The following is a 27446-nucleotide window of genomic DNA, read 5'->3' on the forward strand; positions in this document are numbered from 1 at the left end:
TCCAATGACAGTTTTTAACTTTCCCCGTGACAAACTTGGCCTTCACTGGTTGGGTAATTGGCGGTCAAGCTGTAGATCCTGGCTACACAGGAGTTGCAACTATGGGAACGAGAGGTGGGAATAGTCCCGTGCCTTTAATCATTAGTTAAAACGAAGGTATTTCTCACCCATCAACACAGGAAGCCGAAGTAACCACTACATCAGGTCTGGTGATGACTCCACCGCAGAGGAGGCTTCTGTTCGTCTGGAGAAGGACCATAGCTTGCCATGGGATCTCGGCGAAATCTACCTCCAGGTCGTTGCGGTTTCCGTAAGGCTTCTGACCCTGGAGACAAGAGTTTTGGTGAAAAAGGGTTCATTTGATGGCTGTGGAATGGTGTTAGTCCCCTATTAATGTAAGTACTCGTAAGAAGAAGTGAAATGTAATCACACTAATATAAAGGCGAAAGTTTGTGAGCGTGTATGTTTGTTACTTTTCCACGTCTAAACGGCTGGAGCGATTTTAATAATATTTGGTTTGGGGTAAGCTGACACCCTTGATTAACACATAGGCTACGTTTTATTGCGGGCAACACCGCGGGGCACTGCTAGTTTTAAATAACAGACAACACATTGGGGACCTAGCTAAAGATACTGCCAAACTATTTTTTCTGCATAACCCAAAGGTAAACTGGATGAGAATGCCTTATGGCATTAAGTTCGCCTAGTGTTAATATTTTTGGCATTGAAGTATCCCAACTAATATTATAAATGCGAAAGTAACTCTGTCTGTCTGTCTGTCTGTTACGCTTTCCCGCTTAAACCTCGCAACCGATTTTGATGAAATTTGGCATAGAGATAGTTTGAGTCCCGGGAAAGAACATAGGATAGTTTTTATCCCGGTTTTTGAAACAGGGACGCGCGCGATAAAGTTTTTCTGTGACAGACAAAATTCCACGCGGGCGAAGCCGCGGGCGGAAAGCTAGTAAATAAATAAAGTAATATTCATGACAGTTTTCTATGCAACTCTTATCTGATCGCAAAAAAACTATTTTACTAAAGTTTTAAAACAGATCGCGTGTGTTACGGTAGTCTTTAGTTGGTTTGTCCACCAAATTATATATCCGCTACAAAAAAGTTAAATTTTTCGCTCAAATAGAACCCGGCAAACATAAATATGTCGTCTGATTACACACAAAACGAGTTTTCTTTGGAAATTTCATAATAACCATGAACTAAGTGTTATAAACTATCAAACACCATAAACGAAACATGGACGCCATAGAGATACCTACTCATAAAAGTCATTTATTTTTGTAAGCTTTTAAAAAGCACCTTTACACATCCCAGTGAATTGAAATGAAATGAAATAAGTAGTTTATTCAGTACTATAGGCCCTTTCCAGGGCACTTATACACGTCCCAAATATAGCTTGCCCTACCACCACTTCGGGACAACATATGGGCTGGTGCTGAGAAGAAGTGGCGGAAGAAACTCAGTCACCTTTGTTAGCCTCTTTTTCCACCACTGCTTCGGGACAATAAATGGGCCAGTGTTGAGAAGAAGCAGCGCAAGAAACTTAGTCACTATTGACAACAATATTTCATTAAAGGATGTCGTAAGAGTGACTAAGGGACAAATATACGAACATCAAGCCTCTCAAACCCGTCTGGCCAGCGTGGGGAGTGTAGGACAAATCCTCTTGCCTCTGGTAAATTAGAGACGTGCTCCTGCAGTGGAGACTAAACGACCTGATAATGAAGCTTATGTAAAGACAAACAGACCGACTATTATACTATGCAGAGATGAATAAATTCTTGTCGCAGTCGCAACTCTGTGACGTCCAAAATTCCTAAGATCACTTGACCCGCATTCGCATAGTGATGGGACTGTATCGATGATTGATCGATCGCGATTTCGATTATCACAATCGATTAGCGCTCAGTTAATTTTAGATTGGTGCATCATCAGTGTTATTGTAACTTTGTAGGTATACTTTATTAACAAAATAATTACAGATTCGGTAAAGGTGACATTCTACACCAGTTGTAGTGTTTAGAATAGGTAAAACATTTTTATTAATTAACTAACTGTCCTCGCGATTTCATACGTGAAAATAGTTTGAATAATATTTCCCGTTTTTGCAACAGTTTTCTTTACAGTTTTGCCCCTATTTGCTGTAGGGTGATGTTATATAGCCTAAAACTTTTCTCAATAAATGGGCTATCCAACACAAAAATATTTTTTTCAATTGGGACCAGTAGTTCCTGAGATTAGCGCGTTCAAACAAACAAAAACAATTTTTTCAGCTTTTTAGTATTTAGAGCAGAGAGAATCTAATAAGTCACGATGGCGTTAGAATTCGTTGCAACATTTTGAAAAGGTCATTTTAGTAACTTATAACTCTATGAATATATTAATTTTAATACGGTTTGGCTGCGTTTGAGATCGCACCAATTTATAGCTTAATAAAGGCGGGTTACATAAAATATTTTTATAATTTATCATCTCGATCTTCAACTGAACCTTTGTGATTTGAAAACACTAGCTTACCTGGCGAACTTCGTACCGCCAGTAAAAGTTGTCATAACTCTATATCCTATGTTTATCATCATCATTTCAGCCACAGGACGTCCACTGCTGAACATAGGCCTCCCTCAATGATTTCCACATCGTCCGGTTGGTAGCGGCCTGCATCCAGCGCCTTCCTGCTACATTTATGAGGTCGTTGGTCCACCTTATAGGCCTCATACCTCGACGATCTCATAAAACCATGTTCATCAAATTTAAGACTCTAATGGTGAAAGAATTTTTCAAATCGGTCCAGTAGTTTCGGAGCTTATTCAATACAAACAATCAAATCTTTCCTCTTTATAATATTAGTGTAAATAAAATAAATAAAATAAATAATTACTGGACATTTTACACTGCGCCTCTAGTCCCAAACTAAGCAAAGCTTGTACTATGGGTACTAGACGACGGGATAAACATACTTATATACTTTTTTTTGTAAATACATACATATTATACATAGAAAACACCCAGACCCGTCACAGAAATTAAAATTCATCATTTCAATTTCTGCCCGGCCGGGAATCGAACCCGGGACCTCTCGGCATAGTAGTCCGTTCTGAACCACTACACCAAACGGCCGACAAAGTGTAGATTTGGAATAAAGTTTTTATCCATTAATCTATCTTTCAATATGATTTTATATGATTTCCTTGGAAGATTAGTATTTTCCACCTAGTTAAAAGGAAATATTTTAATTTTTGTTTGTTTGAATAAGCTCCGAAACTACTGGACCGATTTGAAAAATTCTTCACCATTTTAGAATCTTAAATGATCCCTGATGAACATGGCTTCCTGTCACCTTTATGAGGTCGTCGAGGTATAAAGCCCACAAGGTGGACCGAAGACCTCATAAAGGTAGCAGGAAGGCGCTGGATGCAGGCCGCTACCAACCGGGCGAGGTGGAAGTCATTGAGGGAGGCCTATGTTCAGCAGTGGACATCCTGTGGCTGAAATGATGATGATGAACCTAGGCTATAGAGTTACGAAAACTTTTTGTAAAAATATCAAGGTGTTCCAATTTCTATGACTGTGTAACTGACATTTACGAGATCAGACTGGATTTTGGACTTTATTGCTTAAATTAGTTGATCTATTTTTCATTATGTTAAAAAATTCAAGATGGCCGCTCTAGATGTCAAGGTGACGGAAGTATAAAGTCTGTTCTAACAAGATTTGGTATAATTATTATAGTTAATTCGATGGGTGCCTGGAACAAAGCCGCAATAGCCATAGCAGCAGTTTTCCGATTAAGTGATTTTAGTAAACTGCGGGTCCCTATACACGTTTTGAATTTTTTTCAGAATTTTATCTTTAAAACTGCCTGATTTACCAAAAGCACTATGGATATTGAATCGTTATTCCCATTCACCATTTAAAATTTGTTGACCGGAATAATCGTGCCATATACAATGTTAAAACTTTTATTTAAATCTTCTACAAGCAAACGGCTATTACTGTATCCTTCAGATCAGCGCCCGAGGCTGCAATACACTATTGCTGTTTGATTAATTGCACACTTTTTACCGAAATAAAACCACAATGGACTCTTACGGAACCGACTTTCAATGTATGAAGCGGCAATATGTATTTCTACCTTTTTTAAAGTATATTCTAAGCACTATAACCTTATGCACATTCAATGTTACTCCAGAAAAAATAACGCATCGTTTGATATACAAACCGTTTTGATACGCCAAAAGCACTATGGATATTGAATCGTTATTCCCATTCACCATTTAAAATTTGTTGACCGGAATAATCGTGCCATATACAATGTTAAAACTTTTATTTAAATCTTCTACAAGCAAACGGCTATTACTGTATCCTTCAGATCAGCGCCCGAGGCTGCAATACACTATTGCTGTTTGATTAATTGCACACTTTTTACCGAAATAAAACCACAATGGACTCTTACGGAACCGACTTTCAATGTATGAAGCGGCAATATGTATTTCTACCTTTTTTAAAGTATATTCTAAGCACTATAACCTTATGCACATTCAATGTTACTCCAGAAAAAATAACGCATCGTTTGATATACAAACCGTTTTGATACGTCTCGTAGTTTAGAATTATTCAAAATTGACACTAAATCTCTTCTCCTGTAAAATTGTGTTTTGTCGATTGCGGCTTTGTTCCAGGCACCCATCGAATTAGATGGAACGTGACGTTTTTGTTTTATTAACTAACATTAGTTAGATTATGCTGTGTAATGACAAAGTTAAAGGATGTATTTTAACGTAAAAATTCACGCGTAGATCTACGGCTAAATTATAATAAGGTGAGATAAAGTTTCCATAAAGAACAAAGCACACTTGTCAACCCGGAAATGGATCGTAACCGTATCAATTCGAGGCGGTCAGTCTTCTTTGTATGAAACTCCGCAACGCACTTATCCGCACCGTAAGGCCCAGAACAGACGGTGAAACGCAACTGCAACGAAACTGCAACTGCTAGTTACTTTTGAGTTGCGTCTAAGTTTCTGCCATAGCGCCCGTTGAGACACCACACATGACGCGACCAGTTTGAAACTTTCAAACATGTGTGGTCTCGAGATGCAACTCAAAAGTAACTAGCAGTTGCAGTTTCGTTGCAGTTGCGTATCACCGTCTGTTCTGGGCCTAACGTAAACGCCTCGCCTTGCGATTGACAGCAATAACAGAGCGCGAAAGGCGATACGGTGTTGATCCCTTTCCTGGTTGACAAGTGTGCTATGACCTTCAGATGATGATGATGATGACTTACGTTCAGAAGTCCGCACTGTCCGTTGCCGCCGCTGTATCGTCCCAAGAACACTCGGTACACTCCTTCGGAAGCGCTTGTTTCCCCTTCCCCTTGGACGATCGCTTGGCCAAAACCTTGCTGGATGGCTGAACCGAAACCTTGGCGGACTCCTTGGCCTGATTGAAGGAAGAACTTGGCTTCAACTCATGTCTTCTTGGGGAAAGACGCCCGTATTCACAAACATTACTATGAGGTCTAGCAGTGCGCGTGGACGCACAGGGTGACACACGAATGACACGAACCAATCACAGAGTTTTATTCAACGCTGTGCGTTCGATTTTCTGCTTCACTTATGCAAGCATCGTTTGTCAGTGAGAGAGTCGTAATATTTGGCAGTTTTGTTTTAACTTTTTAAACTTTTGCTTAGTTTATTATTGTTTTAAAATAATCGTGGATTACTAAAATAGAGAAACACGGGTCTGAAAGCGACATATTTAAATGAGTTACTTAATTATACTCACGGCTTGACGTTTCGGCTGCTATGATATGCTTGTGACCACAGCTGCAGCATAGCAGCCGAAACACCGTGAGTACATAATACGTACTATGTAATTCATATAAAAATATCGCGTTGAGACCCATGGTTATCTATTTTAGTTGAAATGGAACGCGGAAGTTAAAAATGGTGGATTACCATTATGTTAGTCAACGTGCACGAGTGCAGGCAAATGACACAAAACTGCAAAATCACTTTAAATTCTCTCAAAATGTCCGCGAGATGTCTCAGTACACACATCGTACATCAATCAGTAAAGAACTACATCTTTGAAACTCAAGGGCAAAAAGCACGGATATTGAAAAATTTAATAGTTTTAATGTCTAAAACTAAAAGATTTTTTTTCTTGGCAAACTAAAAGATAAAAAACACTATTGTCATATTCACCTTGACCCTGAATGACCCCTTGGCCGAAACCAGTAGAGATGCCGAAACCAGTCTGTCCTTGGCCGATACCGATACCGAATCCTGATCCTTGGCCGAATGTCTTCTGGGTTTCTCCTTGGACTTGGGTGAACTGACCTTGGGCACCCTGAGGAGAAAATATCCTTGAAACTTCTAGTTAAAAATATCCATAAAATCTCATAATATCATATCAATGGAATTAGGAACCAGCTTTCTTTTCCTTTTTAATTCTTGGCAGAATAACGCCTGTCTAATTACTAAGTAAAGTTACTAAGTAAATAACTATTCAGTTAAATAAATAAGTATTTATTTAACTGAATAGTTATTTAAAGTTCACTGTTTAACTGTACATAGAAAATATGCTTTTGCGTTTCACTAGATTTAGAATTAAAAAAAAGTGTTTTGATGCCTCAGAGCCGGAAGACGTGATGTGGCAGGTTTCTCACTAGATGGTCCGACGATTAGATAAAGGTCGCGGAAAGCACCAGGATGCGGGCAGCGCAGAACCAATCACTGTGGAAATCCTTGAGGAGGCCTTTGTCCAACACTGGGCGTCATTTGGCTGAAACGAACGATACTTACGCCTCCTCCAATCTCCAGTTGACCCTGTCCTCCCACAGTGTATTGTCCTCTTCCTCCCACTCCGAAACTTCCTTGTCCTTGTTCAACGTATGACCCTTGACCTTGCCTCACGACTTGACCCTGACCCTTTTGGCCAAACGATTGGGTGTTAGTGCTGAATTGAGTTCCTTGTGCAGTCTGCGTCTGGCCACCACCTGTGAAATTTTATGGTTGGGTGAATTTTGCCCATTGGAGTTTGCCCTAGGATAATTTTTCAGGAGAGCCTGGCCCCTGACTTGAAATGGCCGATGAGACGATCGCCGATGGCATTTGCAGTTGATTGAAAAGTAATTAGATGGGATTTTAAGACCAGAATGATTGTTAAAGAGTTGCGTTTTGGACATATTATTATTGGTAAATGGTATCAAATACCAACAGATCACAGAAACTAAAGGGAGATGTGATAAGGGGGCGGGGCCGGTGTCGCAGCAATATGCCCAAAAACAGAACACATTGCTGCAGACGTCATAATGTAAACAGTTTACATTGCTTGCGTAGTACTAAATATTATTCGAACGTTGAGTACTGATGCCGCAGTGGATATTGAGCACATATTTTGATTACTTTGTTTGTGTCAATTTCTAATGCGCCACTCAGCGCATTAGTTGGCTCTCTATATCTCTATGCAAATACCCTATTAAGGACACCCCGTCGGACTGTTAATCAGTAAGTATAAAAAATTCACATGTATGGCCGATTTGTATCGGCCGATTCTTCATACAAACTAGAAGCCGACCAAACCATTGGCCGATTGAGCGCTTTCACATTAAGGCGATTTAGCAGCTCCTCAAACGCGTGACAGACGCGCTGCCGAATATTTCATACTATGTGACAGCGGATGCCTTCACATTATAGAAACGCCGCTGCCGCGCTGCTGTCGCGCTTCTAACGCCATAATGTGAAAGCGCTCTAGTCTGTCTGTGGGGAGTCATAATAACCATGTCTATGATCATATGAATGTAACAATGCATGACTCAATTGCAGCATTTGCAGCTCATTTGTAAAAGGGTAACATGCCCGAGTTACGTCCTATTTGGCAGCGTCTCAAGAATGCCATTTTATTGGTGAAGCTATAAAACGTATAATTCGATCAGAATAACATGCCAGTCACAGATTGTCAAGATGTTTGTGAAGATGCGCCAAAACTGTGACCAGTCATTTGTCAATATTTGTGAAAAACCAAGTGAACCATCTTTGCAAAAACTGTTCCAATTTGTGAAATCTGTATGGGATTTCGCATTTGCTAAGTGTCAAACTTTGCAAAACATTTATTTTTGGCCACTTTGGGTGTCACAAACTATTTGATACCCAAAGTGGCCAAAAAGTTGACAACACAACCTTATTCCAATTGTAACAAAGACGTGTTGCGAACTTTTTGGCTACTTTGGGTGTTACGAACTATTTGGCGATAACTGTAATACTTGTGTGTTACATTTGTACACATCTTGACACATATCTGTGATCAGCATTACACCATCTCGTATGCTAATCATTTATAAATCCATTAGTGTGATAAAACTCAAAATCAGAGCTTCTGTTTATAACTTTAGTCATAAAATCTGATTTTAGATGCATCGATAATTATTGCTGGCCATTAAAGAGCAGTAAAACTATGATTTTGTAAAATATTAGATAAGTATTAGCATTCAATTTGCAACAAGTTAATTAATATTTCATATGCAGAAGTATGGCAATAAATAATCTGCTTTGAGATGAATTTTGTTTAAGCAATTTATGATTTAGTTTAAGTATTGACTCAGTTACCAAATATTTTTTTGGTCTGTATGTTGCCTCCTCAACCCGTCTGGCCAGCGTGGGGAGTGTAGACCAAATCCTCATAGTCATAATCATAATCATAATTTTATTGTCAAAACTGTGTACAAAAGGTGGTAACAATAATTTAATGGCTTCAACAGTTATCCATTTCGGATGTACAATATGTTAATAGAAAATTTAAAATAATAATAAAAAACAAATGTCAATAAATAATATTATGTCAAAAGTTATTAAAATATTCATCCATTTTCGTCTGGTAAATTAGAGGGTCGTGCTCCTGCAATGGAGACTGAACGACCTGATAATATTATAGTTAGTTACGCACCTTGTTGGATTCCAATCTGTCCTTGTTGTCCAATCCCGAATTGACCTTGTCCTCCAATTCCGACTTGACCTTGTCCTCCAATTCCAACTTGACCTTGTCCGCCTTGGCCGAACTGAGTCTGTTCTCTCTGGACGAACTGAGTCTTGCCGCCTTGCGAGACTTGACCTTGGCCTCCCACAGTGTATTGACCTTGGCCTCCCACAGTGTATTGACCTTGACCTCCTTTGCTGTACTGTCCTACACCGCCTTGGCTGTACTGTCCTTGCCCGAATGATGTAACTGAGCCCTGTCCTTTGAAGGACGATACGGTGCTTGAGGGGAATCCAGGGGTCACTTGGTTGGGACCATAGGGACCAGGAGTTGAGGGCCTGTGAAAGAGTTCTTTTGTTAATTTCTTAGTAACGTTATTTTTAAGACTAGTTTTCTAATATCGCCAGGATACTTTAAGAACTCTCCGATTTTTCCGGATTTTAAGAAGATAATAGGTATTATAATATAGGGATGCGCGCGATAAAATTTTTCTGTGACAGATAAAATTTATCACGGGCGAAGAAGCTAAAAGTCCGGTCGCCGAACAGATAGAATTTCGTCCAATGACCCTAAGCTATGCATCCTTATCGGTCTCGTGTAATTATATAGATGTCGCGCTCACACACACACTGTGCGGGCGGCCGCAGTAGGTAGCTTGGGGTCATTGGACGTAATTCTATCTGCTCCGCGACCGGATTTTAGTGACTAATAAAACAATGAGGTATTACTTCTTCTTCTTGTCGACAAAAACCTACATAGCGTCAGCCCAAAACTCCGCCAAAAGAATGAAATTGTCAATAGCCTTACTGAGGTATTACTTACTTGTACTCGTTTCGGATCACTGAACCAGTGACCGGCGGTCTTCCAGTGACCTGCCCGCGAGGATTGTTTGATTGAGGATTGCTGTCGGGCACATATTTCCCGTCGTTCCCACCGAATACGCCGGGCACCCATTTGCCGAGCTGGTTGGTGGGCCAGGGATCGGTGTAGAGCGGGTCTCTGCAGCACTTGCCGATTGTACCGGTTCCAACGTCTTTGCAGTCCTGTTGGAAGAATAACGAGTATCGTTCACTTAGGGCTCGTTTTCATGGCAATTCAGTTTTGCGGGATCAAGTAACTAAGCCAATACGTGCAGATCGCCATCGCCGGCGCGATCATAGGCCAATGACAGGTCGAGCGACCTATCATTGGCCTATTATCCGGCAGTGGCTAACAACATATATGACTGCACCAGGCAGTCTGCCAACAGATAGAGATGGCGAGAGATCGCGCGGAGAGCTGAATTCACCTCTACAACCGACGCGAATGCCTCAACGTGACCACGACCGCTCTGACAAGAGCGAAACGAATTTAAATGGAACTATTCCCACCTCTCGTTCCCACCGCTGCAACTCCTGTGCAGCCAGGATCTACAGCTTGACCTACAAAAACCCAACCAGTGAAGGTCGTTTGTCTGAGAATTAACTGTCATTGACTGAAATTAATCAGTAGAAACTTAGACTTACCGTCAAAGGCACTCTGTACGCCTCCTGGTCTCTGGTCAGAACAACAGGGGTGGTGGAGATGACTCCCTCAGCTGTACAGAACTCAATGGGGGTACACTTCAGAGCCGCAGCGCATCCTGAAGGGGTGTCTGGGATGGCGGGCGACGGCGCTGGTGGAAAGATGGTAAATTAGATAATAAATATTATACTATTACAGGTACTGCAGATCAACATGGAAATAATTGAGGCCTGTGTTCAGCAGTGGACGTCCTATGGCTGAAACGATGATGATGATGAGCAGAACTAGATAGCATTTGTTCTACGCATGGAGGCGGACTGGAAAACGCCAAACGCCCGTATTCACAAACATTATTATGAGGTCTCACAGTGCGCGTGGACGCACAGGGTGACACACGAACCAATCACAGAGCTCTATTTAACGCTATGCGTTCGATTTGCTGCTCCACTTAAGCAAGCATCGTTTGTGAATACGGGCGTAAGACTAAATAAATGATTTGATTTAGTTTAAATTACAAAAAATAACTTACTGGTTAAGAATGGTTCCTTTAAAAGCGATCCTGTGACGTAATACGGTGGTGGATCTTTAGATTCACCAGGTACTACATCTGGAGGCAGATATCCTGGAGCAGACGTGGAGGTAGTTACAGTGACAGGAGGAAGGTAGGGCCTAGGGGGAGTCACTGGAGGGCGGACCGGAACGAAAGGTTTAGGGGTGGTGGTGAAAGGGACAGAAGTAGAGCTGATGAAGGAAGGTTGGGTCACAGTGTCTACTGGAGGTAGGTAAGGAATTCCAGGCTTCAGACCAGGGCCTGCGCCAGGTCGGAACACGCCAGCGACCTCACTGCCAGCTGAGAAGGAATCCGTCTCGACGAAGTTGGACTGGCTAGTGGATTTATATACGTTGTTGATTTTGTTAGCAGGGGGTGCAAGTCCAGTTCCGACTGATCCGGACACACCGAATTTGCTTGTTCCTCTGTTGTTGGTCGCACCGAACGCTGATTGGCCTTGGGCTCCAAAGCTTGAGGATCCTGTTGAAAATAATGTTAGTCAAACAAACAGTCAAAAAAACGGGTTCTTAACTGAGTTTAGTGGCTGAGTTTCTTCTCACTTATTGTCCCGAAGTAACGGTAGGGTTAATACTGGGACGTGTAAGTGCCTTTTAAAAGCCTACTTGCAAAAATAAAATAAATTTCTGAATTTCTGTTTTTCAGAAATATGCTGTTGATTCATTATGTTATACTCTTTGGATCCGACTTGGAACTTATGCCAATTGTAAGTTTAATTGAAAACCAATTGAAAAGATCTCTTGTACTGAAGAAATCATGAAACTCAGCTCTCCCTCCATCATAATGATTGCAAGAATCAATAAAAAAATATTCTTCCTTCAATGAATATTACTAATCTTACTTAAATTTTAAAACCACCAATTATTGTTATTGCCAATTGATTGTTAGAAAATTTGGAAAAGAATTAAGTTAAATTAGTAAGCTTTTTAAGCAGTTAAAAGCATTGACCTATAGAATCTTCATCCTTTGTAGTGACCCACTGGGAAGTATAGGCATTGCCTCATATCGAACTGGACTGTGTCTATAATCCAAGAGCCAAAAACTGCCGTGTTTCATTTATAGCACGATGTATTTCTGGGTAGGTCATAGCAGACTTATCAACTCGGAAAGGGATCAACACCGTATTGCCTTTCGGGAGCTGTCATCGTCTTTCGCGCGCTGTCAACCGCGAGGTGAGGCGTATACTTTACGGTGCGGATAAGTGTGCGTTGCAGTATGGAATTTCATACTAAAAGAATACTGACCGCCTCGACTTGATACGGTTTCGATCCCTTTCCGAGTTGATAAATGTGCTAAGTCCTTTAACTAAGCACCTTCTTCTCCCTATGACATGTACTTGTAGCTTTTTTGCATCCTACCTATTACGATGGAAAATACAGTATGATAAGATATCCTCTCCACAACGTCGGGCCTCATCAATTGGTCTGGATATCATGGGTAGTGTAGACCGAATCCATTTGCCCTAGGTAAAGCAGAAATGGTCGTTTTTCGGGAGACTAAATGACCAGATACCAACCTGAGTTCGACCCAAATGACCCAGTCGCCAACACTCCTTGCCCAGCACCGAACGTGCTAGACCCTTGGAAACCAGCTCCCTGTCTGGTTTGCGTTCCTTGCCCAAACGCGCTTCTATCACCAGCACCAAAGGTCGAAGATCCAAAGTTATTTGCGCCAAACGAAGAAGTTTGCGTTTCCCGAGAACCAAAGCCTTGCCCATTCCCAAAAGCACCCTGTCCTTGACTTCCGAAAGAGCTTTGGCTGCTTTCAAACGAGCTTTGCCCTCTCTCAAAAGCACTACCGCTCCCTCGGTTTCCCAAAGCACTGCCTCCTTGAACACCGAAAGCATTTTGTCCAGTTTGACTACCAAAATTTTCACCCCTTTGACTGGTAAAACTAGTTTCACCCCTCCCTTGGCTGCTAAAAGAACTTTCGCCCCTGGCTTGATTGTTAAAAGCACTAGGCCCGCTGCCTTGGTTAAAAGCATTTTGACCGCTGCCTTGACTGTTAAAAGCACTTTGACCGCTGCTTTGACTGAAGGCACTTTCACTTCTTCCTTGACCGTTAAAAGTACTCTGTCCTCCATTGCCTTGACCACTGAAAGCACTTTGTCCGCTGCCCTGACCACTAAAAGCACTGCCTTGACCACTAAAAGCACTGCCTTGACTGTTAAAACCACTTTGCCCGCTGCCTTGACTGTTAAAACCACTTTGGCCACTGCCTTGACCACTAAACGCACTTTGCGAACTGCCTTGACTGTTAAAAGCGCTTTGCCCGCTGCCTTGACTGTTAAAACCACTTTGGCCGCTGCCCTGGCCTTGCCCAAAAGCGGATTGCCCAGCACCAAAGCTCTGGCCAGCTTGGCTTGACTGTCCACTGACGAATAGCCCAGAACCCTGGCCATTCGAGCCTTGGAAGGTGGCAGAACCGACACCAAGCGAACCTTGAACGCTTCCAGCTCCAACTGAGGAGACTTCAATCCGGCAGCAGATTTCGGTTCTCGTGTTACAGTATTGTTTCTGGAACAAAAGAAAATGTGGATTAATAAAAAGACATAAAGAATAATTCAATTATGAAGTTTCGCGTTGCATAATTTAATTAAAGTTGTTGCAATTCACGAAGGCGAGTGAGCTTTACATGTGTGGTGGCTCGCTACTGTTCGTTTTTCAAAAGTATTGATAGACATTACACTATCGTTATCTGCATGTACACGTACACTAGGGTGTCCCTTATTTTTCAAAGTTTTAAATTTGTAACGCATAGGTCTTAGTTTTGTTTGTTTGCCTCTAAAACACTCGGAAATAAATTTTTACCTTATTTGGAGTACGATAACCCGTGCCGACTTGCATCGAAACATGTTGCGCGGCAGTAGCGGTGCGTATTCGCGGTGTTTGTCATTTGTTCTCAATTAATCTCGTGATTAACACCTATTGTTTGACATTTAAAAGATGGCTGTGGAATTAAGAAGCAATAAAAAAAGTATTTTCTTAGTCGGGGACGTAAATTTATCAAATAATAGGCACAAAGTTACCGTTAATCTTCCAATTTTGCAGTATTTTTTAACATATTTTGCGAAGTTAATTAAATGTTCTTGAAAGCTCTAATCTCATCATTCGGGAGTGTATTATATTTTGGGAAAAGCTATAAATCCTACCAGAGCCTTACTGTGTAAAAAAACTTGTGTATCTTCACCATGCTTGGAGGGAGTTGCAAGAAAAATTATTTTAAAAAAATCAAGATTTTAAGCGCCGCAGTGAGGAGGATTTAAAAAGAAATAAAATATTGTAGTAAAAGTACAAAGAGAGAGTATGTATGATTCTGGGAAGAGATACATTCCGTCTGAAGAAGGTATGATTATTTCTATGGTAAAATAGAACTTTGTACTAATTTTTAGCATGTTTTTAATGAGTTGATAATAATACTGCTTTATTTATTGTTGCTGGAAAACCATTGAGTGGTTTTGTGTCTGTCAAGAGTATAAATTTATTTTTTTGATTTAAAATTGATAATAATTTCCCCCTGAGACACATTTCTATACGAGATAAAGATGTTGCCTATTTAAAGGCAAAAAAGTGCTTTCTCTAAGGGTAGTTAATGATACAGCTGAAGGAGCTATAAAGCTTATGCAAGATTTTCATGGTTTGATCACTGCAAGGAAGAGCAAAAGCTTTTTTTGCTACGCACAGTATAGCAAAAATCAGGCCAATATTCAGGAGCATGGAAATCTATATCCAGAATGTAAAAAAGGGTCCCTCAAAAGTAAAATATATTGTCGTATCTGTAATGTTATCTTCTTTTTATAAATATTTTATAAAAAATAAATATTTTAATTGATTTAGCTACATAACGAAAGGGGTAAAACCAGCATTTTTCAAAATCTTCAGAGCTCGGTCGGCACGGGTTAATGTTGACGTAGGAAGATGAAATTTTGTATTTAAGTGTGTCTGAGTAGTACGAAAAGAAATAGGGGGTATGCATTTCAATATCTAAAAAAAATTTTTTTTCGGCCTTATAAGGGACACCCTAACGTACACACACAAGTAAAGCTCACTCGCCTTCGTGAGTTGCAAGAACTATAATTTAAACAGGTTTTCCATTCGCCTGTGATCACGCACGGGAACGTGTTTTTGAGCTGTCAAACGTCAGCGAGATGTCAGGTATGCTCTGTCACGTCAAAGGTAATATGTCAATGTCCCGTGCCGCTCCCATACACTGACTGAATTAAACGCAAGACCATGTATTTTAAGGATGTGCATAATGTAACAAGTAGCCATCTCCTATTCATGGGTGAATTTCAACAAGTGCATATTTTTGCCTAATTTTGGTGGAAATTGTTATTTGTGTATTTTTATTCTTTAATTATAGATCAAATTTTTTGGAAACTTATACTGTTTCTAAAATGATTAAGACATAAAATTTTGTCCAGTAGTTTTTTAGATTTTCCTTACACCAAAATTAAGAGAACACCAAAATTTATATTAAAGCACCAAAATTAGAAAATATGCTGTCAGTCGGTCATATCTTAGTGCCAAGCTCAAGAAATGGTTTTAAATTTACCAGCACCGACTCCAAAAATATTAATCATGGTATATTGTCCTAATAATTAAATAACGACGTACTTATTTTCTACTTTTAAGTGATTGTTGGCGTCGGTTTTAATTTTTTTGTTAAAATTATTTTTTTTCATGCTTTTTAGTTGATTAGTCCTTGTTATTGTCACTGAAGAGGGACAATACCTATGTTTAATGTGATTAAGACTATAATTTTCCATTTTGTAATGGAAAATTATAGTCTTAATCACAATCCAAGTGTAAATAATCTTCCTAGCAAAATACAGGCTTCCTACTTTAAATATCGGCAACTAAAAAGTATCAATGTATCGTGTGTCAATGTATGTATCAACAAATGAGTATTGAGTATCATCTAACTCCTAACTTATGTTGTTTGACCTTTCATCATCAGCTCATCTTAAATACCTGAAATAATACAACTGTATGTACATACCTACCTAAAATATTTAAAGAATTATCCTCCAACTCCTAAGCGTTAAGGAGTTTTACCTTCCATCATCACCTCATCAACATTAGATGATGACTACTTGAATAACTTTAGAAAACGTATTGCATTCCTACAAAATTTGAGGTTTACTCTCGATTTCCCTAGGATCCCATCATCAGATCCTGACTTGGTGACAATGGGACCACCACATAAGTGTACCCTATAGAACAAAAAAAGAATTTTGAAAATCGGTTCACAATTGACGGAGTTAAGTCGGTTAAAAATGCTTTGGTGCACCACCAAAAACACCAAAATTGACTCACCAAAATTAGATTCTCGTTGAAAAAGCTAAATTATATGAAATCTGTTTTAAATATAACAATAACATTTTAACACATGGTATGAAAACAGTTCCTTTACATTATACGAGGAATTCAACTAAAAAGAATAGCTTAGAAATCTTATACAAAAAGACACCAAAATTGCAGAATTGTTGTCCGTTTAAAAAAAAACAACACATTTACGTTTTTGGCGGGAAGACGCAGAGGTCTTGCACCCGTCTGCCGTCACTGCTCGCGGGGGCGGTACTAAACCTAACGAATGATGGGAGTGTTTAAATCCTGTTTGATCTTTAAAGAAACTGACGAGCTATTTCATTATTGACACCAAAATCATAAATTTTTCGCGGACAAAACTTAAGGACGTGACTTAATCACAGTTATTTGGGAAACTTGCTTAATTTGGTAATCTTAGATAATAGATAGATTGTATAATCCAAAAATATACTTTTTCCCTAAGTTCTGTTTTGATCTTCAGCTAAAAAAATACATATTGTAAGAAATTAAGGATGTGGACACTGCACCAAAATTAGAAACGCTTAGTTCAATTATTTTTTGTCGAATTTGTAAAAGAAAATACTCATTAATAATGTTGTCCTCAAAATGGAACCTATGTATATTTTCGTGTAAAAAAAAATCAAAGTTCTATGTCATAAAAAACATATGATTTTCAGCTACGCCGCTCAAAAAATGTGTTTGGGAAATTGACCCTCATACGCAAATGCTCCTATATATCATCCAAACAAGGTATTTATTTATGCAATTACCATCCGCAAAGGGCGACTAAATGTCTGTTTTATTCATGTCATAATAAATATCGAATCTACAGCCATAATTTGCATTTCAATCCGACTTAACACCACATAATTCAACGCGTTGCGTAGTTTCCACTAGTGTTGAAAAGAGCGTAACTCAGAAGCAGTTGAAGCTTATTGACAAGCTGTGCTGTGACTTCGTACGCGTGAAAATGGTTTGAATAATTTGCCCTTTTTGCAACATTTTCCATTGGCATGCTCCTATTGGTCGTAAAATGATGTTAAACTAGCTTTTGCTCGCGGCTTCACCCGTGTGAAATTTAGTTTGTCACATATCGTCATAAATTATATCCTATAATATATTCCTATTATATTATATTATATTATATGTTATTCTGGGTACAATAATACTGTAACAATAATACTGTAAAGTATAATCAAAATTCGTTCACTACTGAAAGATTTTTTTCATTTTGCGTGAAAGAGTGTGATGATGATGATGATGATGATGAACATCCAGACATCCAGACTTCCATACAAACTTAAATAATATTAGTAAGATATCCTAAAGCCTTCCTCGAAAAATGGCCAATCCAACAAAATTTTCAAAAACGGGAAATATTATTCTCACGCGTACGAAGTTTCCAATAAAAATATATTTAGCTTAGTTGGTGTAAAGGCCAAAACATCATTTGCCTCTGGTAAATTAGAGAGTCGTGCTCCTGCAGTGAAGACTGAATGAGCTGATGATGATGATGTAGTATCATATAATGAACAGCAGATTGTTTTTCTCACCAGAATACTCAGAATACGGAACAAACCAGAAACCGTCAACGGGCGTAAATGTGTATTCATATAAATTACTCCAAATCGCACTAATTTGACTTTAGAGCAATTAGTCAATGGCCGGCGCGCGCATTGTTTACATATCCGTCAGATTGACACTTTATAATTAAATTATGCCGTCTTGTGCCGTTCCAACATGTAAGAATGCTACTGGAATTACGAAGAAAGTGCATGGGATCATGTTTTATCCGTAAGTAGCACATTTCCAATTCATTTTAATTAAATAATAATTTTCAAAAAAAATCACGGTTGTATTTTGTAAGTGTTGCCACAGGTCAACGGAATATTTTACCCTACTTTTTTATATTGAATTACATTTGTCTATAAAAAATTCACGCGTTAATTTTGTTAGCGTTACCACAGAATAATGGAATATTTTCCCCATCCTTTTTGTTTTAATTAGTTTTTAGTGTAATTTCATCCATGACATGACAACCTGATTAATTAAATTATAAGTGCCACTTGTGGTCTAAACTGAATAAATATTTTTGATTTTGATTTGATTTCAATATATTGAATTAATTTATAATATTACTCCCTAATAATGAGGAGATAATAAATTACTATCGTGAATTTCATACTTTCCCATTTATTCAAAAGTAAGGCATTGGTATCAACAGATCAGCAGCAGCAATATTTGTATATTTAATAATAATTTTAAGTAATTAATTATTGCTTACATACTTACTCTGATTTTCTTTCAGGATACACAGCCAGAGTTGCCTCGCAATCAAATTTAAGTATTGGTGATGTTTTTGATTTGGATTCTGTTTTTGACTCCAAGAAAAGTTAAACTAAAAGCACTACTGCGCCGTAAACAAATGTTTTGTTGTCGATATGTTTACATAATAAAGAACCTTAAGTTTCTTTTTTGTTTTACTTGGCATTCTAAAATTTATATTCGACTTTTGTAATTGACTTTTAAATAACATATTATACCTACATATAGTATATTACACTATTTAATAGAAATAAATAATCATCTACACTTAGTTACTTCGGAGTAAAAATTAAATTCATAGGTAGGTAGGTACTATCTATGCCTATGGCCAGTCATGTCGTCTCGTTCTATCGCAAAGAATCACCATTTGATAAGAGCGAGAGCAAAAACGGAAATGGATAGTTAACACTGTGGCCGTGTGTACTTATTATTCACTTACTTATTTTTTACTTGTTTAACATCTCTTTAAAAAATTACATAATTTTACCCCAAAAATGGGGGTGTCACACGGCGCTAGTAACACTAAAGGGGGTAGAGGGGCGCGGGAGGGGAAGTATTTTGGACACAAGTTGCCGCGTAGAAATGTTATCGAACACTCCTTCTGGTTTGTTCTGTATTCTGAGCCATCATAATGTCGAAAATCGAATCCGTCAAAACTCCACACAAAAAAGGGGCTTTTCGACCACTTTTCGACTGGTTTGCGATTATAATTTGCACTTAGTCTAGACCCACAGATCTTTATAACATCTGTGACGTAATATGTCAATGTCACCCCTCCCGTACCTATAAGCTAGCTGTCGGTAGCAATAGTCGTAAAATATAGACCTTTCACATTTCCACACTAAATGTCAGGCATATTTAACTGTGGTCCCAGATAAACACTGTTTCGCTATGTGATAACTGATAAGCCATGTTTGACATTAAATATGGCTTCTGACCCTTGGAGTGGAATTGACAACTATGGTAGGTACCTACACTCTACAGTCAGTGTGATATAGTTCGTGCCACGAACTATTTGACGTTGATTGCACCGCAAGTTCAAACTCACTTCGTTATTTTAATACACTAGCTCAGGGTTTTCCATTTTTTTTTGCCAAGGAACCCTAATTGATTATACTTTTCCTAGCGGAACTCCTGTACTATTTCGCGCGCACGCCCTGCCCCTCCCTTGTGCGTAAACAAGTCGGTGCGAGCGAACAACGTCGGTCACGAAACGTGGGATAATATTTTTTACGGAACCCTTGCGGCCTTTCCACGGAACCCCAGGGTTCCGCGGACCACCTTTCGGGAACCGCTGCACTAGCTAATCCAATGAACAATATTACAATATACTAGCTGACCTGGCGAACTTTGTACCGCCTATGTTTATCAGAAATAATGTAGGATTCTAATAGTGAAAGAATTATTCAAATCGACCTAGTAGTTTCGGAGCTTATTCAACACAAACAAACAATCAAATCTTTACTCTTTATAATATAAGTATGTCTTAACTTTTGCCCGCGACTTTGCTCATGTGATTTTCAGAGGTCGGTGAGATCGCATCAATTCAAAATTGGTACTAAAGGTGACTGAGTTTCTACCGCCACTTCTTCTCAGCACCAACCCGTATGTTGTCTCGAAGTGGTGGTAGGGCAAGCTATATTTGGGACGTGTATAAGCGCCTTGGAAAGGGCCTATGTACTGAATAAACTTTTTGATTTGATTTGATTTGTACTGACAATGCGGGCTGCGTTCACTTTGACCGCAGAACGCAGACCGCAGAACCAGTGTGGCAAATCCTAAAGCTTGTTTTAATAATGATTAATACGGTACAAACATGTATTGACAGTAAATTGTCATTATTAATGATACAGCAAACGAGCTGTTTCGACATGTTGTATATGATTTACAGTACTGTCAGATTAAGCAACGCACGCCTTGGCTAATCGTGGATGGGTGGCCGTTGACAGTCAATCAACTTTGGGATAAAAAAGGTTTTTGCAATGTGACGTTTTCTTTTCAAGCTTTGTTGTGTCAAAAAGTTAATAGGACATTTCATTGTAAACTAGCTGACCCGGCGAACTTTGTATCTATGTTCATCAAAAATAGTGTGGGATTCTCATGGTGAAAGAATTTTTCAATTCGGCCCAGTTGTTTTGGAGCCTATTAAATACAAAAAAAAACAAATCTCCTTTTAGTGTAGATTATCATGTGATTCGCTCTGTAACAGGGAGTCTATACCGCACGCGTGTCCCTGTTTCTAAAATTGGGATAAAACTATCTTACGTTTTCAACCGACTTCAAAAAAAGAAGGAGGTTCTCAATTCGACCCGTATGTTTTTTTTTCTATGTTTGTTACGCGATAGCTCCGCCAATTATGAACCGATTTGAACAAATATTTTTTCGGCGTATAGGTAACTAGCTTTCCGCCCGCGGCTTCACCCGCGTGGATTTTTGTCTGTCACAGAAAAACGTTATCGCGCGCGTCCCTGTTTCAAAAACCGGGATAAAAACTATCCTATGTTCTTTCCCGGGACTCAAACTATCTCTATGCCAAATTTCATCAAAATCGGTTGCGAGGTTTAAGCGGGAAAGCGTAACAGACAGACAGACAGACAGACAGACAGACAGACAGACAGACAGAGTTACTTTCGCATTTATAATATTAGTTGGGATACCTCAAGGGTGGTCCCATTTAAATTTAATAATAAAAAAACAACCCCCAAGGGTGGAAAATTGGGGATGAACTTTTTTATACGCAATATCTCCGCCGATTATGAACCAATTTGAACGATTATTTTTTTGTTGAATAGGTATTATTTGTGTTCACGCATTTGAAGTCGGTTTTTTTTAAGTTATATTATTCCTTGCTTAGGTCTCAAAGTATATCTAGAAAAGCCTTCCATCTAAATCCGTTCAATGGTAATGGTCCTGGAAAGGTAAAAGACAGACATTTGCATTATAATACGGCAGACAGTGGTGACTGACTTTGTTGCGGCGCTTCTTCTCAGCACTTGCCAAATGTTGGTCTCGAAGGTAGGGTAAAAAAGATTATGGGACATGTAGTGTGTCCTTAAGAGCAAAATATTTGAAATTTGTAAGCACTATAATAATATAATAGTCTATACATATAAAGAAATTTTGACTGAATATTGGTTAGTAGGTACGGATGTTCACAAAACTGTCAGTTTCTATCGGCGCCTATTCAATTTGCATAATCCAGATTAAAGGACCGTGTTTGTCTTTCGAACCTGCGACTCGGCGACCATAACTTAACTGTTGCGTGTTGAAGTGTTAAGATTATTATTCATACTAATAATATCCGTACTAATAATATTCTAATATGAAAATGATTGAGTCTGTCTGTTACTTTTTCAAGTTAAAACCATTGAATGAGATCAGTAAACTAGATTTCATCTAAATTCACTAAATTCGCGTATATTGCGTAGGATAGTTTTTATCCCAGATTTTGGAAGGGGGACATGCGTGCGATAAAGGTATTTCTGTGACAGACTGAAATTAATGTAGGTTATGCTGTTTAGTTTCGAACTAGATTTTGATCTATAGATATTTTTAATATTATAAAGCTGAAGAGTTATTTGCTTGAACTAAGTACTGGTTTGATTTGAAAAATCCTTCTATTAGAGTCTATTTATTGAGGAAGGCTATACGCTATATCCTACATTATATCAAGCAACGACCAATATGAGCCAAACAAGAATGAAAAATGTTGCAAAAACCGGAGAAATATTTAAACAATCTTCACGCGTACGAAGTCACGGGAACAGCTAGAGTTAGCTAAAACATATCAAAGGAGCCGCTAATTATAATTTTATGTAAACATAGTTTGAAGATATTTATCAAATGTTTGCGTTTAATAACAAGTTTTTACTGAATGCCCTTTGCGAGGCATATCTCGCTGTCATCTGTCAGTCAAGTCCCTGCTGATGTATGGACAAATTACGCCGAGCCCTGTAAGGCTGTGGCTGGACTATAAGCGAGGAAGCTACGCTTAAATATATACAAATAGAAACTACATTAAGCAGTTCGTCGCAATGCAGGGGGAGACATGGTAGTTAATTGGGAAGCTTGCAAAAAAAAAAAATTGAAAGAAGGGCACCAGCTCTACTAGCGAGAACATAGGGCTCTATCATTTATTTCTACGGCATATGCAATATGCATATACTTACGCAAAATGCTCATGCTCATATTTGCTCTTAAGTTCTGACATCAGGATTATGGTGATATTAGTTGTGATTTTAAGAGTTCACGATAGAAGTAGATTTAAATCACAAATAATACGTATAATAATTAAGGTAGCTCTTGATTAAGTTAACAAAATGTTGTTAAGATGGTTTTAGTGTAGGTATGTCTAGTTGGATGTCCTATTAAATAAAATAAATATGATGCTCGAAAGCGAACAAAAATCATCGATGTAACCTACGAGTATTACGCATCCTTAAATTGGATAATCGTCGCTAACATCCAACCGCGGCTTTGCATTTCTGACTCACGGTGTTGAAACCATGCAGATTTGAGCTTCAAATTTCTAATCTTTGAATATTAAGCACACATATTTGCGGGATTATGTATACTTAATAACATTTCATAATATACAAGGAAATGCAAAAATTGCTTTTGAGCAAGAGGAAAATATAATGTTCAGCAGTGGACATTTCTCTGTACTTGTAGGTACAGGACTATTCCCACCTCTCGTTCCCACCGCTGCAACTCCTGTGTAGCCAGGATCTACAGCTTGACCGCCAATAACCCAACCAGTGAAGGTCAAGCTTGTCCCGGGGGAAAGTTAAACTGTCATTAGACCCGCAACGAAATTAATCAGAAGAACATAGGAGTTCGAAGTTAAGGTTCGACTTATTTAGAGCAAAACGGATGACAGGTGACCAAACAAAGGTAAAGAAAACTTAAAGAAAAGACGGACGGATATTTAATTTTGTAGGTAACGTCCTTTAGCGACTGGTAAATTAGAGAGAGTGGTGCTCCTGTAGTGGAGACTAAAAGTCCTGATGAGGATGCTGAATCAACTAATTATGGTAAGAACGCGCTAATCTCAGGAACTATTGGTCCGATTTGAAAAAATATTTTTGTGTTGGATAGCCCATTTATCGAGGAAGGCTTTAGGCTATATAACATCACCCTACAGCCAATAGGGGCGGAGCAGTAAAGAAAAATGTTGGACAAACGGGAAATATTATTCAAACTATTTTCACGCGTACGAATTCGCGGGCATAATGCTTCAAGGCTTGATATTGCCCAATATGGACAATGTTTATGAATAAGCTGACAACATAACTAATGTGCCTTAGTATTATTTAACATAACATCAGATTAAGATGTTAGTTTGTTAATTCTCGCCAATTCTATTTGTCACTAATTCGACACACATTTTTATGCAATAATTCTTGTTGACACCTCATTATTTGTTGTAGATTATAAATTAGGCAAAACTAAGTTTTTACCCAACTGCGCCAGAAGGAGGGTTATGTTTTTAAATGCAGGGTTTTGTCTACACTCCCCACGCTGGCCAGACGGGTTGGGGAGGCCTGATGCTCGCGTATTTGTCCCTTAGTCGCCACTTACGACATCCATGTAGTTTGGATGTTAGAAAAATGTTTAATAAATAAAATTACTTGACCTTTACTGATTGGATTTTTAATGGCGGTCAAGCTGTAGATCCTGGCTACACAGGAGTTGCAGCGGTGGGAACGAGAGATGGGAACGAGAGGTGGGAACGAGAGGTGGGAATAGTCCCGAAAGTAAAATTACTTATTAACCCTTTATAGGTGACTGAGTTTCTTGCGCTGCTTCTTCTCAGCACTGGGTCATTTATTGTCCCGAAGAAGCCTATATTGAAAATTAATGACTTTATTATTTTTTGTTCTACCAGATCAAGATATTTGACAGTTCTGAGAAAAGAATACAACATTTTGAACTCAAGATCCATTTTATTGATACGCACTCAAGACATGTCTTGATATGATCTGAAAAATCACAATACGTCTTTACTTAACTTACGACACTACAAATCAGCGGTCGTCATTTTGTAAAATGTCCATTGTGTCAATTGACAGCTGTCATATTGACAAACCGATGACAGAGAAAGATATGTCAACAGATAGCTTTAGTAAGAGTACGTCGATAAAAGTATAACGCCCGCACAAACAATGCTTGCTTAAGTGAAGCAGCAAATCGAATGCACAGCGTTGAATGGCTGTGATAGGCATCATACTCGTACAAAAATCAATCAGTAATGTCAAAATAATATGAGTTTCTAAAATACCCTAAATGAGTAAGAAACTAGAAGTTAAGTCAACTTTCGAAATCGTTTGTCTGTTACGAATCGGCTGGACCGACTTTGACGGGAATTTCACTGGTAGATAGCTGATATCCCAATTAGTAACTTAGTTTACTTTTATTTTGAAAAGATAGGCAAGATTTGTCAAAAACACAAAACAAAAAAAGATCGTAATTCAGAAGCTACAAATAGGTACGGTCACTAAAACATCATCAATTAAAATTTTATCTACGCGACCCAATGTCATGTTTTTTCGCTAAAATGATTCGTCAATATGTACATATTAATAATTGCGTAACACAGACGTTCAGGGCGATCTGTTTAATATGATATTTACTAATGTAGAGACAGACAGTGGGCTCAGAAACGAAAAAACATCTGCTTCGCACTTTGACTGGAAGAGAAGGCCATATGGCATTAAGTTCGCCTTTTCATTTCAGTATAATATGTGCAATAAAGTTTTTAATTAATACCTTTGCAGTAAGGCTGGGTTGTACCATTTTACTTTGACTTTGACAAACGTCAAAAATCTGTGAAACTCCATACAAAATACACCGTTTATCGTTTAGTTACGGTCAAAGTTAGGCGGTGCAACTCAGCCTAAGCAAAACTTATACTATGGTTAAATGGACAACAGATATAAACAAACTTAAATACTTTTTTGTATTATGTGTAATTAAATACCTATCATTTTGGTAGATAATGACTCCCAAAGTGGTCAAAAAGTTGACAACTCAACCTTATTCCAATGAGGGCTATCGTTTTTATACTTAACAGTTGGCACCCCTGGCGATTGACAGGACCTTACCATACAGTGGCGCCATCTTGATGAGTGCAAATGCGATAGTCCTCCTACCACTTTAGCGCTCACCAGTTGGTGCCACTGTCTTCGCTACTAGCAAGTGACAGGACCTTACTCTACAGTGGCGCCAACTGGTGAGCGCTAAAACGATAGCCCTCATTGTAACAAAGACGTGTTGCGAACTTTTTGGCTACTTTGGGTGTCACGAAGTATTTGACGTTGTACTAAAAAGTGGAGCTACTGTCCGTGAATCAATTGTACACTTTGCGCAATATAAATTGGAGACGGCAAATATTTATGGATTTCTTTATTATATTAAGAGATAATTAATTATGAAGCAATGGTTCGATGCTTTATGATTTCAAAGTTAATTGGTTTTTGGGCTTATGGACTTTAGTTATGTAGAGCTCTCTGGAAAGGCAGGTTAGAGTAATAGACCAAATAAACCTAGAGTTTCTAGGACATAATCGATATCTATAAAAGCGAAAGGTCACTGATTGACTGACTCACTCACTCATCACAAAATCTCAGAAACTACAAGGGCTAGGAGTCTCAAATTCTGCATGGAGGTTCCTTTTAGAACGTAGGTGCTCACTAAGAACGGATTTGACGTCTCAAAAACGCCCTCCCGTACCTCAGACAGTGACGGAGTTACGTGCTACAGTTAACCAACTCAATAATTAACTTATTCTTAAACACATGTCGAATTTTCAAGAAGTATTCCTGAAAGTTTGACAGATGTATTAAACGCGCCGAAGCAGTCCTACTTTCCTAAATGCGAAAGTATGAATGTCTGGATGTCAACATGTTTGTTACTCTTTCACGCAAAAACTACTGAACGGATTTTGGTAAAACTTTACATTGTTGTTTATAACCCAGAATAACATATAGGCTATATTTTATGACGATCTGTGACAAGCAAAATTTCACGCGTGTGAAGCCGCGGGCAAAAGCCAGTACCTAAGTAGGCTATATTTTTTTCTAGGACGCGTAAAAGAGCTATAAAAAAGCCTATTTGCTACAAATAAGTTACTATCATAACTTTTTAATGACTTCACCCTGTTGAAAGGTCATAGCAGACTTATCAACTCGGAAAGGGATCAACACCGTATCGCCTTTCGCGAACTGTCATTGCCTTTCGCGAGCTGTCATTGCCTTTCGCGCTGTCAACCGCGAGACGAGGCGGTTACGTTGCAGTATGGAGTTTCACACAAAGAATACTGACCGCCTCGAGTTGATACGGTTACGATCCGTTTCCGGGTTGACAAGTGTGCTATTTCCTTACTCCAGCATTTGTATTTTTGCTCATTACAATGCCTTATCGTGGTATCACTGAATAGTGAATATGTTAACATAGAAGCCAGTTTAAAAACAAGACAATCATGTAGATCATTGTTATTAGATGAGACAAAAAACATAATTAACTAGCCTTTGTCTACGGCTGCTCTTGTAAATGTTGCTATGTATTTATGTATGATGTATTATAACAATCGACTTAGAATTAAGCAGATTGTAAACCCTGAACTTTCTACGGCTCTAGCCTTCATCAACATGTCATTGAGTCTCCTTTGCAGGAACACGACCCTCTAATTGACCAGAGGCAAGAGGATTTGTCCTACACTCCCCACGCTGG

The 27446-nt window shown here is 38.8% G+C and overlaps 1 protein-coding gene across 1 annotated transcript in view; it reads right to left on the bottom strand.

Moving 5' to 3' along the window:
* LOC114363065 (inactive serine protease scarface) overlaps nucleotides 1-27446 on the bottom strand; it is an 89624-nt gene that overhangs the window by 28657 nt on the left and 33521 nt on the right. Inside the window, exons 3-11 of the mRNA XM_028318671.1 lie at nucleotides 13502-13577; nucleotides 11023-11523; nucleotides 10496-10644; nucleotides 9813-10033; nucleotides 8961-9328; nucleotides 6821-7014; nucleotides 6221-6365; nucleotides 5299-5453; nucleotides 168-325 (exon numbers count right to left, since the gene is read on the bottom strand). Coding sequence (XP_028174472.1) covers nucleotides 168-325; nucleotides 5299-5453; nucleotides 6221-6365; nucleotides 6821-7014; nucleotides 8961-9328; nucleotides 9813-10033; nucleotides 10496-10644; nucleotides 11023-11523; nucleotides 13502-13577 — 1967 coding nt within the window. The remainder of the gene's footprint in view (nucleotides 1-167; nucleotides 326-5298; nucleotides 5454-6220; nucleotides 6366-6820; nucleotides 7015-8960; nucleotides 9329-9812; nucleotides 10034-10495; nucleotides 10645-11022; nucleotides 11524-13501; nucleotides 13578-27446) is intronic.

The sequence above is a fragment of the Ostrinia furnacalis genome, unplaced genomic scaffold (assembly GCF_004193835.3).
Source record: "Ostrinia furnacalis isolate ACB-3 unplaced genomic scaffold, ASM419383v2 OfSCF6976, whole genome shotgun sequence".
NCBI lineage: Eukaryota > Metazoa > Arthropoda > Insecta > Lepidoptera > Crambidae > Ostrinia > Ostrinia furnacalis.